This window comes from Eulemur rufifrons, chromosome 29, assembly GCF_041146395.1.
Source record: "Eulemur rufifrons isolate Redbay chromosome 29, OSU_ERuf_1, whole genome shotgun sequence".
In the NCBI taxonomy this organism is placed as follows: domain Eukaryota; kingdom Metazoa; phylum Chordata; class Mammalia; order Primates; family Lemuridae; genus Eulemur; species Eulemur rufifrons.
Genome location: NC_091011.1, coordinates 99,731,072 through 99,746,470, shown reverse-complemented (window position 1 = coordinate 99,746,470; position 15,399 = coordinate 99,731,072). Strand labels below are relative to the sequence as shown.

General features: G+C 50.9%; 1 protein-coding gene and 1 non-coding gene across 3 annotated transcripts in view; one reads left to right on the top strand and one right to left on the bottom strand.

The window, feature by feature from the left end:
- The window catches only part of DNAJB6 (DnaJ heat shock protein family (Hsp40) member B6), a 60,070-nt gene that overhangs the window by 12,962 nt on the left and 31,709 nt on the right, over positions 1-15,399 (bottom strand). For both annotated transcript variants that reach the window (XM_069462339.1, XM_069462340.1), the window contains exons 7-8: positions 14,830-14,974; positions 14,206-14,276 (exon numbers count right to left, since the gene is read on the bottom strand). In XM_069462339.1, the coding sequence (XP_069318440.1) occupies positions 14,206-14,276; positions 14,830-14,974 (216 nt within the window). The remainder of the gene's footprint in view (positions 1-14,205; positions 14,277-14,829; positions 14,975-15,399) is intronic.
- Positions 4,172-4,278, top strand: LOC138377691 (U6 spliceosomal RNA). Its single transcript, XR_011231853.1, has one exon. It is a non-coding gene; the product is annotated as a U6 spliceosomal RNA (small nuclear RNA).

The window sequence follows — 15,399 nt, the reverse complement described above, 5'->3', positions numbered from 1 at the left end:
CACGCGACACAGGGCAGCTGTGTCCCAGAGGGACGGCAGGGGACCCGCATGGCTCTCTCGGCCTGAGGACCGCTCAGAACGACACGTTCTCTTGCCCTGCCCTGGAAAACTGCAGCGGCCAAAAGGCAGCTCGTGTTAAAAGAGCAACCGCAGGCTCCACATTCCTTACCTCCTGGAAGTCAAGATCCAAGGGGCCCTTTAGGCCACCTGGGGCTGAAGGGACGGGCAGCTGTGTCTGCCCTGACTGCACCTCCCGCCGCGGCCACGTCCTGCCCAGGAGCCGGTGTCTGAGCCGGCACAGGTGGGACCGGGAGGCATGGCCCGTGGCCGGCGTGGGCTTCGCCGAGCAAAGCCGAGGCCCTGCGCAGAGCGGTGACCGCGGCCAGGCTGCCAGGTGCCACTGGCCGGCTTTCCTGTGGAACTGAAAGCACACGCAGCCCTGCGGCCCGCACAGGCTGGCGCTGCCCCAGGCCTGCAGCACGAGCAGCAGCGGCCGGGACGGCTGGCGCGGCGTAGCGGCGGGTAGGGGCCGGCAGGCCCAGCAGGGGGCTCCACGGCCTCCACCATCCATCGGACAGCGGTGGACTCGGAATTAGAGGTGAACTCCTTTACACTTTCACTTTCCTTATCTTTAAAATGGGAATAAAATCCAACTAACAGTTAAACGTGACAGTGGTGACACTGTACGTAACAGTAGTTTGAAAGAATGGAAGTCTCAGGAAGAGAGGAGGTGACAACACGGTCCGGGGACCCCAGACACAGCAGCCTGTGCCAGCACGGCCCTGGCCAGCGCAGTGGCCTCAGGCCCCTGACCCCGTCCCCCCCCCACCCCCCAGGAAGCTCCTTCCCAGGACCGGCCGCGGGTGAGGACCCGGCCCCCCGGCCTCTCTGGTGGGGCCGTGAGAGGAGGCAGGTGGCCCCAGGCGAGGGCCGGGAACACACTGCCATACGCTGGGTCAGTGTCTGGAAAGAGCACAGGAAAGCCATGGCCGGAGGGCTCCAGTCTCAGAACACGGACGACACGTTGAGGTTGCTGTGAGCTGGGTGACACCACTGCACGGTAGCCCAGGCAAGAGAGCAAAACTGTCCCCAAAAAATACACACACACACACACACACACACACACGCATACGTATATATGTAAAAAAAAAAATCTATGCCATTTAAGAGATCTGACTGTAACAAGAGTAAATAATCCTTTTGTTTACAGGAATCCAAGTAACAAATAAAATCTACACTACGAGGGGAACAAAGAATCCTTGACAACATTCAATCCCCAGCAGGGAGCAACTCCCACTACAGGTGTCTCAGGCGCCCCAGGGCCCGGCCCCCCACGATCCCAGAGGGAAAAGAGCTTGGGCTCAGGGTCAAGAGCAGCTTCTCCTCGCCCCAACTTCACAGCAGGCAAGAGGTCATCAAACCTTCTCAAGGTCCTACACTCCATTGTCGAGGGTCACAGCTGTGCACACACGAGGGCCCCCGGCCAGACAGGGCGAGGGTTAGGGGGATCCGCCCCAGTTTGTGGCCTGACGTTGGCGCTCGGCCCCTCTGCAGGGCTCCGAGTGATCACCTCACTTCCAGAAAGATGCTTTTATGCCCCAAATGACATCTCGTCCAACCAAAGTTCAGGTCCAGCTGAAGCGTCAGCTATGCCCGGGGCCTCCGACTGCTGGTTCTGACCCCAGAACAGCTGCTACTTCGACCCAGGCTCATGCGGACCCCGCACAGCTCAGTGGTCTCGCAGAGGCGACACCCCCAGGGCAGAGCCGGGCCAGAGGCCCCCACAGTTCCCACAGGCCCCAAGAACAGGGAGCATTTAACCCCTGACAGCCCAGCCCAGGGGGGTCACACTGCAGTTTCTCATCCGAAGCCCCTTACTGTGGACGTCAGGGCCCGTCTTTCCAACCACGCCAACGTCCTGGGGGCGGATCCTCCGGTCACGCAGGCAGGGCTCCAGAACTGAGCCGACTGTCACCCCGGCACAGGACCGGGCTCCAGCCGGGCGTCCACCCCCAGCAGCGGTCAGAGCCCGGGCCACAGCGAGCGTGACACCTCCCAGGACACACGCAGCCGCGCAAGCCACGCTCAGGCTGCCCCGGAACTGGCTTTCCCTTTGACCCACCTCACATGGAAGCAAAAAACGCAAAACCAATGGTATCTAAACCTTATTGGGAACCAATATACTAAAGGTTTGGCTTTACACACACTTTCTGGCGGGGCACAAAAATACTGCACACTCTCCATGACTGAAGGACTTTGAAAACCTGCACTGTAAACTGAACACGCACCCACGTTCTCTGGCGAGATACCGTCACGGTTGCTCAAAGACAGGGACACGTCCTGAGAAACGTTATTAGGCGGTGTCGTCGCTGCGGGGACATCCTAGCTGTGCTCACACCATCCCGATGGCGCAGGCTGCGTGCACGGCTGCTCTCCGGGGCACACGCCACACGGCACCGTGCTGACACCGCGGGCAACTGAACACAGCAGCACTCGTGTGTCCGAACGCACCCACACGGAAAGGCGGCAGCAAAACCAGGGCATCGCTACCTCGTGGGGCCACCTCACACGGGCAGCCTGCGCTGACCCGCATGCCGTGAGGTGGCAGTGACTGCGTTTTAAAACCAGGGCGCCCTTTCTGAATCACACGCGGCAGCACCACGCGGCGGGTGCCACTCGCTCGCGGAGACAGGCCTGCCCAGCCGGCAGGGACACGGCTCCGCGTGAGCTGCCCCCGCCCTCGGATGCTCTCGTCACGCTCGACGCGTGCAAGACCCGTGTCTCTACAACACACACACGCGCTCAGGAAGAAACCTACTCAACCTCTCACAGAGCCGCTGGCTCCTCTTGAAAGAACCTAAAATTCCCTTAATTAAAGCCAAAAAAGTATTAACTGCCACTTCAGTCTCCTCCCCCCACACGTCAGGCTCCCTGAAAGTCACCGTGTCTGTCTTTCTGCAGCCTTTTCCAAACTTCCCTTGTGACACCGTTGATCATTCTGCTTTCGAGATTTCCTGGGTAAACAATTTTAGTTTAGCAATTTGTTATACAGAGCCCGTTACTTGTAGAAAAAAGTAAATAAATCACGTCTAACTCTACAACCCACAGATCATTTACTATTTTGGTATAATTCCTGACTGTTCCTGTGCATGAACTAACTAATAAGCCCTATAAATTATTTAATACTAAAACGTAGGTTGGTTACGAGATTTCAAGTTTCTTTTTCATTTGGGGAACTAAATATACCAAAAAACACCGGCAAGTTGAATAAAATTTAAAAACAAAAACCGTATCTGCCAGTATCTCCCTGAGCCAAAACACGCTGAAATCATCTCGCAGTCACTGCAGGAACGTCCCAGCAGCTGCCAGGCGAGCGCGACCATCGCAGCAAACGGCCATCGCAGCCAACGCTCCGGTCCCTCCCCAGATGGGCCTGGATACAGCGCAGGAGTCTGGCTGACGTGCAGATGAAAACAAAGTTCCACAGACAAAAACCACCACTTCTCCCAAATATGCACAATCCAGGAGTCTTTGCTGGGCCTGCTTCCTTTTTCTGCTTTTTTCTGGGACGGAGGGAGGTGGGTAACATCCCACGCAAACTGCAGCCGTGAGCCCCACTCTCACAAAGGGGGTCACCCAAACACGTAGCCTGGCCCAAGAGCAGACACATGCACTGACACATAACGCGTGCCAGGCACTGGGACCCCAAAGACCCTGCCCTGCTTTCAGGGGATGGGGGACGGGGGGCTAGAGCACAGCAACACACGGAGGTAGGTGCCAAGGGGAAGAGACAGGCGTGGCACGTGGAGAGGGGGACGTGGAGAAACCACGGTTAAGCACAGACCACCTCTGGCTGGGGGAGTGCGGGTTGCAGAGCAGAGACGCAGGGATGGGATGGGACGGGACAGGACAGGACAGGATGGCCATCTCAGAAGCCACGCCACAGTGTCCTGGAAGCCAAGGGAGGCCCCCAACAGTTTCAAACAGGAGAGCAGCAAACCTCACCGGTGACAGCGTGCAAGCTGGACTGAGAGGCAGGACAGCAGCCAGAGCAGGTGCCACAGCGGCTACAGTCATGACAATTCTTACTGGCTGCTTAGGAACTGTCAGGACGGAGCTGCTTTGGGGAGCAAAGACCAGCTATGGCAATAACTAGTGGAAGAGCACACTGGTGCTCGCCTCAGCAGCACGTACACCAGAACCGGAACGATACAGAGAAGACTAGCTCAGCCCCTGTGCAAGGATGACACGGAAATTTAAAAAAAAAAAAAAAAAAAAAAAAAAAAAGGCAAAAAGCGCACCCCAGCTGACTACAAGGGGACGCGCCTGCCGGCGGGAAGCACAGGCAAGAACACAGGAAACAGCAGCAGCTGTTCCGCCAGAGCCCCCGGGTCGAGAGCGGACCAGCCACGACAGCCTGTGACGCAGGCCACGTGGGGCCAGGGATCCCGAAAGCTCTGCTGTGGCCACTTCCCCGCCCCACTGTTGCAGCTGAAAAGCTGGAAGCCTCAGGCACGGAGGGTGCCTCACAGCATCAGCAGGACGCCGTGCACAGCACCCACCCTCCCCCGGCCAGGAGGGCCCCGACTGGTCTGCAGGGACCGGTGCTTAGCAGGCACTGTCCCGGCCACCGGCCACCCCGCTGAGGTCCCGGCCATGCTCGCTCAACTCCTCCTCAGAGCGACCGCGGAGCAGGGCTGGCTCTGGGCGCGGCCTCCCGCCGTGGAGAGCACCGCAGGGAGCACCGCAGGCCCCGAGGCAGAAGGAGCAGGTCCCGTGCAGGCCCTGCCCACGTCCTGCTCAGGGAGCCGGTGGTGGTGTCGCCAGTATCCACTGAGAAGAGCTGTGATCGCAGCGGCCAGAACACGGCACTGCCAGCTGCTGTTACCACGTCTTGGGGACTTGGGGATGGTTTGAGGACAATTATAAGACGGAAATCAAGGTTTGAGGACAATTATAAGACGGAAATCAAGGAAAGTACAGGCCTCCATTTTCTCACCTAGGTGGTGACTGCTCACGTCTGAAAAGGTCCTCAGACTTGAACCGTCGCGAGTTCCGCAGCCGCCTCCCCACGGCTGGCTCCCTCCATTGCATCCCTGGACTAGGAACTCACAACACGCAGCATACTGATGGGGTTCCGGAACCCTGAAAACAGCCTCGTGTTTTAAACCGTGTCCCGACACTGACACAGCAGCCTTCCCGGGAAGCTGCTGACACCCGGCCCAGAAGGCAGCATCGAGGTGGAATGACACGCTGCCAACACGTGACACGTGGAGCACCCGGACCTCACTGGTGCCCCCACAGGCCACCTCCTCACCCCCCAGAAGCCCGGGGGGTCCTGCTCCTCTTCCTGGAGCCGCCCATCCCCACCCAAGCTGAGGGTGGGGACAGGGGACACCTGGATCTCGTCAGGGCAGAGAGGAAACACCGTCAGCCCCCCACTCCTAGCAGTCCACCCCGTAAACCAACAGCACGACTTGTGAGCAGCAGCTCCCGCCAAACGGAACCCTGAGCACCTCGAGTGTCCCCAGGAGACCTGCTGTCCCTGGCTCAGGCTCCAGCCTGCAGCCGTTTACCTGCACGTGCAAAGTGCCACTTTTATCAAGACGGACGGAGAGTGCACCTGAAATAAATCTTGGAAAGGAACATCACAAAGCAGAACCAATGTTGGGATTTTTGTAGAATCACATCGCCCCGCTGATCTAGAGACACTAAAGCTCATTTCACAAACAAGTGCGCTGACAGCAACTGCGGTTTCACCCAGCGCTCTTCAGTCTGCCCGTCAGGACACCCAGCGGCAGGCGCCCGGCAGCACGGGCACCCGCCTTCACTAGCCGCCTCCCAGGACGCTCTGGGCGGGGGCAGCCAGTGTGCAGGGGCGCAAAGCCAGGCTCCTGCAAACACCCCACTAAGCTCCCAGGCAATTCTCTGTACTAGAAAATCAAAAGCAAAACTAGCCAATGTGTTAAACATCAAATCACAGAAGGAACTATGCGTTTGTTTTGAAGCTAATAATCACTTGCTGTTGCTATGCACGATATACTACACTACGGTAGCAAGATGCCATATCCCCCCTCCCCAAAAAATTGCTGTCCATAAAGCTTAGTGCTTTAAATTCCATTTCAGCCGCGCATAACCAGACAGGGACGCACACCCAACCTGCTTCGCATGTGTGACAAGCTCACACCTCAGCGTCCAAGACAAAATCTGCTCTTGTTGTGATGGATGGTTTCTCCTTTAGAAGAGTAAAAACAGCATCAGTTCCTAACAAACTATGCACTATGGGGATCCCAATAAAATTCCTCCCCCAAAATGTCAAAGACAAGCAAATCATTAAGAATTTAATCGCGGCCGGGCGCGGTGGCTCACGCCTGTAATCCTAGCACTCTGGGAGGCCGAGGTGGGCGGATCGTTCGAGCTCAGGAGTACGAGACCAGCCTGAGCAAGAGCGAGACCCCACCTCTACTAAAAATAGAAAGAAATTATATAGACAGCTAAAAATATATATAGAAAAAATTAGCCGGGCATGGTGGTGCATGCCTGTAGTCCCAGCTACTCGGGAGGCTGAGACAGGAGGATCGCTTGAGCTCAGGAGTTTGAGGTTGCTGTGAGCTAGGCTGACGCCACGGCACTCACTCTAACCTGGGCAACAGAGTGAGACTCTGTCTCAAAAAAAAAAAAAAAAAAAAAAAAGAATTTAATCGCATTTCACAGTGGGTGAAGGACAAAATACCCACATAGGAGAAAGAGATTCCTACCTGACACACAAGATACAGATGGATTAGTATTTTAAACATTTTCTAAAAAGGTAGGTATGTAACAGCAGAATTTCTTAACTAAGACAGAAAAAACCCCGTAGAATAGAAGTTCACACAACTGACAAGGCATGTGTTATAGGCCATGGTTTTTTTCTTTTTGGAGACAGAGTCTCACTCTGTTGCCCGGGCTAGAGTGCCTTGGCATCAGCCTAGCTCACAGCAACCTCAAACTCCTGGGCTCAAGCGATCCTCCTGCCTCAGCCTCCTGAGTAGCTGGGACTACAGGCATGCGCCACCATGCCCGGCTAAATTTTTCTATTTTAGTTGTTTGGCCAATTTCTTTCTATTTTTAGTAGAGACGGGGTCTCCTTCTTGCTCAGGCTGGTCTCGAACTCCTGAGCTCAAGCCATCCTCCCGCCTGAGCCTCCCAGAGTGCTAGGATTACAGGCCTGAGCCACCGGGCCTGGCCATAGGCCATGTTTTGAATGAATGAAAACAAAACTTACAAATGACTTAGAAATCAACTAAAATGTTTTTGTAAATCAAACTCAAAAGAATTTTTTAAAACTTTAAATTTATGAAAAGACTGCAAATAAACATTCCGCAGAAGCACAATTAACCAAGAGGATAGGAAGAAAACTTAAGACAAAAATGAGATACTTGTTCAAAAAACATGAAAATATTAAAACCTCTTATATCAAAAGAGTAACTAATCAAATAGTTCAACACCTGAAAACCTCAAATAGAAAATAACAAATGAGGCCGGGGGCGGTGGCTCACACCTGTCATCCTAGCACTCTGGGAGGCCGAGGCGACAGGATAGCTCCAGGTCAGCGGTTTGAGAAACCAAGAGTAAAATCACACAGTAAAATACCAAAACTCGCCTGCTGCGGAACAAGACAGAAATGCTTGATATCAACATTAATGATTAGGTAAGAAAAAACAGGTATACAAATGAGGAAATTTATAGAATTTTCTACTTCTAAAAAATTATTCCAAAATTAAAAAAAAACCACAGTACTGGCAGAGCCAAGTGACTAGGTAAAAGGCAACACCAGAGCACACTGACCTTCCTGGTCATTCGCAGTAACCGGCTAGAAAAGGGAACGCACGCAGGCCACTGCCAGCCTGGCACAGTGGTCCTTCTCAAACACATTCACACTGACGTCACAGCCCTACGCAAAACAAGAGGCAGAAGGAGAAGAGAACGAGTCTACCACATTGTTCCTGCACGCCCAGGTTTCCCCAAATGGACCCACTAATTTAAAGCAACAGAGGCGGGGGGACCTTGAGCTCATTGTACACTTCACAGCCCTGCACACCAACTGCCCTTGCAGATAAAACTGAGAAAGGGTGATCCTGAAATAGAAATGAACCAAAATATGAGAATCCAAAAACCAATTTACGTCTAACAAATACTGAGTGGATAACACTGGCAGAGATACTGTGAGAAACTCAGATGTCTTCAATACACACAGACACTCCAAGCAAATTAAAGCAGCAAACAAAGTACAATTACAGAATAAAAATATGGGGTAACAGCCATTCTGGAAGAAGCATGACATTACACCAGAGCCCCCCCCCCCCCCCCCGCCGCCACACACACACACAGACACCTGCTTCTGTCAGTAATTAAGACTGCCACACGGGTAAGTCACACGAACAAACTTCGGAAGGATTAAAAAGAAAACCACCTGAGCAAAGCAGGCAAGGGACTGGTAACCATTGCGTAATGGGTTCCTATAGCATTGGTAAGAGAACAAGCCTACCGAAACACAGGTACATGCAGGTAACATACAGAGCAACAAGAGGCTTGTCCCAATCAGCCAAGCAAACACAAGTTTTCACAAGTGTCGACAGCACCTCCCAGGGTGTGAGGACTCTGGGACCTTGATCCACTGCTGGTGGAGCAGACGCTTTGTTGGAAGTAAAGTGTGACTATTGATTTTAAATGCACACATTTCTCAGCCCAATTATTCAACTTCTAGGTACCTATTTAATGGAACTGCTCCTACAAGGACATGACCCGACACAAATATCTCAAATGTTCAGGGGAAAAACATTTGGCCAAGCTCGCCAGGGACTTCCGGTGGGTGCGGACTAGCAGCAGGCGTGACCCTTCACCAGGCAGACCGCTCAGGCTGGGCCCAGCCCGACCGGGGGAACCCAGTCCTCCCTGCTAGCTGGAGGGCGGCCGCAGGGGCTCAGCCCTCTGAGCCCCTCAGTCCCTGCTGTACGGCATGGACTGTCCCCAGGACACTGCCGGGGGGCCGCCCCATCCGTGCAGGGGCCGTTGCACCCAAACAGCCAAGGCTGTGGCTGACGGGCCTCCTGAAGAACAGCCGCTTCCCTCTGGGTCTGGCGCTGGCTTGATCAGAGCCGTGGTCTCACGTAAAGTGAACCTGAACTTTCAGGTAAGAAGGTAGTTGGCTTAGGGCTGACGGGCAGCGAGGTTCGACTTGGGGGAAATACAGGTAAGAAACAAGCCACACGCAGGGTCCCAACTCCACACAAGCTGTTTCCCGACAGCCAGGCACCGAGCTAGTGCTCAAGCTGTTGCTCCCGGCAGGACGTCGTGGCTTTCAGCTTCAGCAGCCCCAGTGCTCAGGAGCGGGTGGGTCTTCCCCGCCTGCCCTGGGCTCAGCACCTCCTGGGCTCTCGGGCACCCAGCGCAGCACCCGCCACACACAAGGGCAAACCCCGCACCTGCGGGGACAGGCAGAAGAGGAGCCACCCAGCTCTGCAGCAAGTTCTCAGCGCAAGGCCTCCTTCGGAAAGCCTCCCTGTCCCCTTGCTGTGAGTGCCTGTCGGCTCCGTGTGAGAACCAGCTGCGGAGAGAAAAGTCGGGGGAACTGGGCTCCAGAGACAAGGCAACCCCAACGGGCACGACGGTAACCATCCGCAGGGTCTGCTGACCGGCCTGTGAAACTAACACCACGTCCTCATGCACTTCTCAGTGCTGCCAAGGAGGAGCGCAGAAACGTCACAAGCCAAGAGGAAGCTCCTGCTGGTCCCCACCAAAAGTCCCCCACAACCAGGCGCCGGAATGCCGGCGACCGGCGTTCCTGAAATGAGTGGCGTGCGACGGCAATCGTCCCTCTGGATTCACTCAACACGCAGCTAAGGGACGCCTCCCGCGCACAGGCTGGGACACAGCCGCAACCAAGTCCTTGTCCTTATGAGCATGTGCCTGCGGGGGTCCGCACTCCACGGTAGGGGGCTTTTATTTTCTGAATGGGCGGGTACGAGGGAAGGGGGAGAAAGTCTACTCAGGGTTCTGGGTTGAGTATTTAATTCACCCAGGATGTTAAACTCAAAGTTAACTCCTTGGAAAAAAACAGTTTAAGATCTACTGACACCCTGCACAAAAGCAAGGAAGCAAATGTTTACAAAAGCAGCAACAAGCCTCTCGATGCCCAATCATACTTCTGACAAGACCCAAAAAACTCAGCCAGTTCTGGTCTTTGGTAATCAGTGGCCACAGTGAGTTCAAGATTTCTGGTACAGTAAGGGCCGTTATTAATAGCTTCCCTTCTTTGATCTTTTTAAACACTAAGATGGGCTGGGCGTGGTGGCTCACGCCTGTAATCCCAGCATTCTGGGAGGCAAAGGTGGGAGGATCGCTTGAGGTCAGGAGTTCTAGACCAGCCTGAGCAAGAGAGAGACTCCATCTCTACTAAAAATAAAAATAAATAAATAAATCAAATGATCAACTAAAAATAGGAAAAATATTAGACAAGGGTCATGGTGCATGCCTGTAGTCCCAGCTACTCGGGAGGCTGAGGCAGGAGGATCACTTGGGCCCCAGGAGGTTGAGGTTGCTGTGAGCTAGGCTGACACATGGCACTCTAGCCCAGGCGACAGAGCGAGACTCTGTCTAAATAAATAAATAAACAAACACACACGCTCTAAGATGAAATAATTTACCTATCCCACCTACCTCAATTGTTAGACTTTAGTACCAAGGGCTACATCTAATACTCCAAGTCCCTAGAAAAGCTAGAAACTGCAAATTTGCCAAAACTTTTGACACAAGAATTGAAAAGATTTAATAGTCGCCACACAACTGTCCATGACTAATTCAGAATGAGATTTGCTTTCCAAAGTCAAGCAGCTCTTCAAATTGCCTAACATGAAAGTGCAGAGATTCACTGAGAATGACGCTAACAGCTAAGGAAATGGTGACGCAGGAAGAACTTAATAATTTTAGCACATGCGGGGGCAACATATTTGTTAAAGGACTTGCACCACATTAAACCACCAAATACCAAAGTCCTGACAACCTTAAAAAGACCTCAAAGGTAGCAGAATCTTGTGCCTCTATTAAAAAGCACACCAAGGCACTGATCGGGCCATCTGATTCAACTCCCATGCGACCCCACATCATCGAGTGTTCAAATCCACTAAACATGATTCTGTGCTTGAAACCCTCCAGAAGTGGTAACATCTGCCTCCACTGTTACTGACCATGCTAAGGACCAAATTTCACCACCACAGCCAGAGAAGCAACAGCAGGATAATAATATCCCTCTGTATGTTACCACTGGATCCTCAGAAAGTAACATTTGTAACTAGCTCTGTAGTGCTTACAGGAAAAACAAGTGTAGTATTCCCCAAACAGAGTACTGACAGCTAGCAGGTAACCAAGACATAATGAACAGGAATTTTAAAGCTTTAGGAGATTAACGAATAAACAGAAATTAAAATGGACTCGGAAGATGATCACACCACGATGTTTCTCAGACTCTACCTTCACACGGGAACGGCAACCTCAGCAGGCGAAGCACACGGGCTGGGAGTGCGCAGAGCGGACGGCAACGCCAACGCTACTAATTTGTAACACCTGCCCCGGAAAGAACTCCAAGCAGGGAGAACGACCAATCATCACTTGTGCCATTATCGACACCCTTCGTATATTAAAAAGGACTTACTGCGTTTCCAACATCGAGCCTAGAACCCTTGGAATCTGCAGCTTGTGTTTTGTGAAAGACACAATTTCAGGGAATCCTCAATCGCTGAACCAATCCGACCCCCGGAACTACGGGGAGGGTAATGCAGGCTGAGAAACACAGCAGGGTCCACCCCACACGTGGAGGGGAGCACAGCCAAACACAACTGCACGCAGCTGCACACGCCAGACACACGGCTTTGCTTCTGAGTGAGCCTTCAGCCGCCTACGTTCAAAGACACTCCACGCCACCAGATGTCTCAAACCACAGCAAGGAAAGGGACTGCTGAATCTACTAGAACCTGTGATTTCAACTACAGGCTACTCTTCCAAATCATCACATATTTGAGTGATGCTATCAATGGCGGAAACAAGTTCATGCTTCTCCTGTGGCTTTCACACACCCTGGAATAAACCCTCCAGGAATAAACCACACTGTGTTTAAAAGTCAAAGGAGTAAGACTGGACAGCAACAAATTGAGTTTCCTATTAATAACTTAAAATTTTTATCAGTGGAAGAACAGAATAAAGCTAATTTTCTCAAATGCAAATGATGACCATTTGACTGTCAGATCTGTTTTAAAAAAGAGATTTCCCCAAAAAGATTCCTTAAGAGTTAAACATAACACCATGTTGAGTAAACGAACTGTTTACAGCTAGAGTTGTGCTGAAAACTTTACAAAATCTGGAACACGCTAACATGTTCAGAAATTTTGTTATACCAAAGCGATAGCGAAATGCTTCCTGGATGACTTTAACACGGGACAGGTGAGACTTCTGCTGTTACGTGGTCTCTCTGGTCACACCTGACATCTCAAGGCTCCCGTCCATCGAAACGCTCAGGCCCCCCCCGCCCCGCCCCCATTACCATGAATGAAAAATATAAAACTCTTAAGTCCAAATTATCTACTTGAATTTCTCATTTAGGAAAAAGAATCCACCTGTCCCGACAGCATAAATGAAAGCAGGCATTATGATACTAAAATCCTAGTTGTGAAACTATATTTCCAACACTAGACAAAAGGTGTCAACTGCTTTCCAAAGTGTGACATACCTACCTTATCCAAAGAAACGCGGAGCGGCACGCTAGGTCACTTCCAACACAACACATTCAAGCATTGCTTTCCAGTTCAACTGTCTTCAAATAATTATTGCTATGCTCCTTTTGAAAGCTCCTATGAAATCTCATGAAATACCTTTTACTCATTTTCAGCCGCAACACACAGGCTCCCCCAGCTCTGGCGCCATGAGCAGTGCCCACAGGCCTTCCAGCTAAGCCAGCACTGGCGTCAGGACACGCCATCCCTCTAACAGGGTCCATACACCGCTTGTTTCCAAATTAGAACAGAAGAGGATAGTTTGAATGCAATCCAAGTCTAGTTTAATATCCTTTAAGGCTGGAAGGCTGGCAATCACAAAAGGTATTACAGATTGAGAAACAAAACAAATGCCTTTATTTTTGCTCACACCTAAATCATTCCATGACTTTACGAAGCATATTGTCCATAAGTGATCTTACATCAAATATAGCCTAAAAAATTAGAACATACTTTTGAGAATGAAAAATTATATAACTATTTCTTCCCTCCCCCATAGAAATGTTACCATAATAAAATGTTCAGTAAACTGCTAAGTCATTACTTATAATGTGAACATCTCCATATACTCTCCCGACATGCTGAGGAAAATGTCTACACAGAACTGGAGTGCGGCATCCCGCTAATGAATAGAACGAAACGCCAGTAAAGTGACACTAGAAGCCCAGGCACAAAATCATACACAGACACAAGGAGGCTACAGATCCCACTCAAGAAAGAATGCACCAAACACATTTGCATTTATTTTTTTTTTTAAAAGCAAATGACAAAGACCCAGTTTACCAGCTTTACTTTTTAAACCTAAGCTTAACATTACATATTTAAACAATTGTCAAAACTTACTAAGTTGCCAGCATTCATGCACAACTAGAAAACATCCTTAATTTATAGTAAACCAGAAATGTATTACCATTAATGCATTAATATCTTTCACTACTAAATACTGAAAAAAACTGAAATTATTTCTGTAGAAGGTTCGTCCTGGCAAGGCTAACTCCACAGCAGGCTGACACTACTTGGCTCACGTTTCAGACACAATGGAAAAGCAGGTCCATGCTGGTGTTAGTGTACAATCTCGTTCTACCACTACTAAAGAGTCAACGCTCACCTTGAGTACGTTTAATAAAAAAAGCAAAGTGCATACAGAGATTTACAACAATTGTAAAGACAAAAAATGGTCCTATCATGTGGTCCCAACAATCAACTCAAAAGTCTATGACAAACACGGCTCCGATGGGCGGTTTATAAATACTTAGGTACAGTGATACTCAAAGTCGAGTTCGTTTGAAATCTTCAAAAAAAAGTTCCTGTTAATCCTCAAACGGTGCTTGCTACAGTTAACATTTCTGTTAAGCGCGTGCGTTGAGTTACTTGCTATCCAAGCGCAGCAGCTGCTCCTTACCATTTATCGTTAGGGACTTTAACTGGCCGTCTTCTTCGACTTCTACTCTTTCTTGACCATTCTCGACAATTCTGTGGGACAAAGTAAATTTTAAAACTTTTTAAAGCGTGTGTGTGAATGTATATGAATATTACTAAAGAACATTACTGCAATAAGCACAGGAAAATACATAATTTTCAGGCTGAAAAAACACAGCGAAAGCCAACTTGTTCACCATAAATCTTTCTTTCCTAAAACACATTTATTCTGACAAAAATAAGATTTGCATCAACCACCATAAACCTATATGCTAAATACATGCAAGATGCTATTAGTCAAAACCAGTAAAGGTCGAACTATTAACGGTTTTTCCTTGACCACTCTAACAACGCTGGGGACACGTGTCACACAGTATCACATCACTGCACCTTCACTGCTACAGCACGCATGATTACTGGTAATAAATTAACATTAAAAACACATTAAAAGGAAGAGCTCTGATTAACTTAGAGAGAAACGACCTTCGTGGTGCCAGACTGAGCGTGCACCCGTGCTGCGCGCTCTGAGACACGGCCCGCGTAGCACAGCTCCAGTGAAGCGTCGCGCCCACTCACCACAGCCACAGACCACACACGGCCACTGTACCTCTTTGTGGTGATCTTCCTGCCATTGACTATCTTGGTGGAAGTCGATACGGACTTGAAGTTGCCCATGCCACCACCACCACCAAAGGACGTGGAAGAGAATGAAGTGAGGCCCCCATGACCTAGTGACCCGAAGGAAGTAAATCCTGCAGGAAAACAGAAAAGAAAGCTGATTAGAGACAAATATGTCAAGTATTAATGCAAAAATCTCTAAGTTTCCACACACAGACGACCATGTGATGCTGAGACGTGGACACGACGAGAGCGCGGCCTAAGCTAACTGCCCACGGGAACAGGAACACGGAGCACAGGCAGCTACGTCTGTCGTCACATTTCCTCTCCCTGTCCTCAGGCAGTGCTTCGCGGGACCCAGCCGGCCCTCCCAACAGGCCAAAGGTCCCCCCTACTTGTGGGTGACCCGCTCAGCACCACGCATCACAGCGGGGGCAGGTGGCAATGTGCGCCCCCACAGAACTGGTACCTTCTCCTGGCAATGGGAACACGGGATACGAACCTAAACTACTAAAAGCTTAATCAGGGCTGGGCGCGGTGGCTCACGCCTGTAATCCTA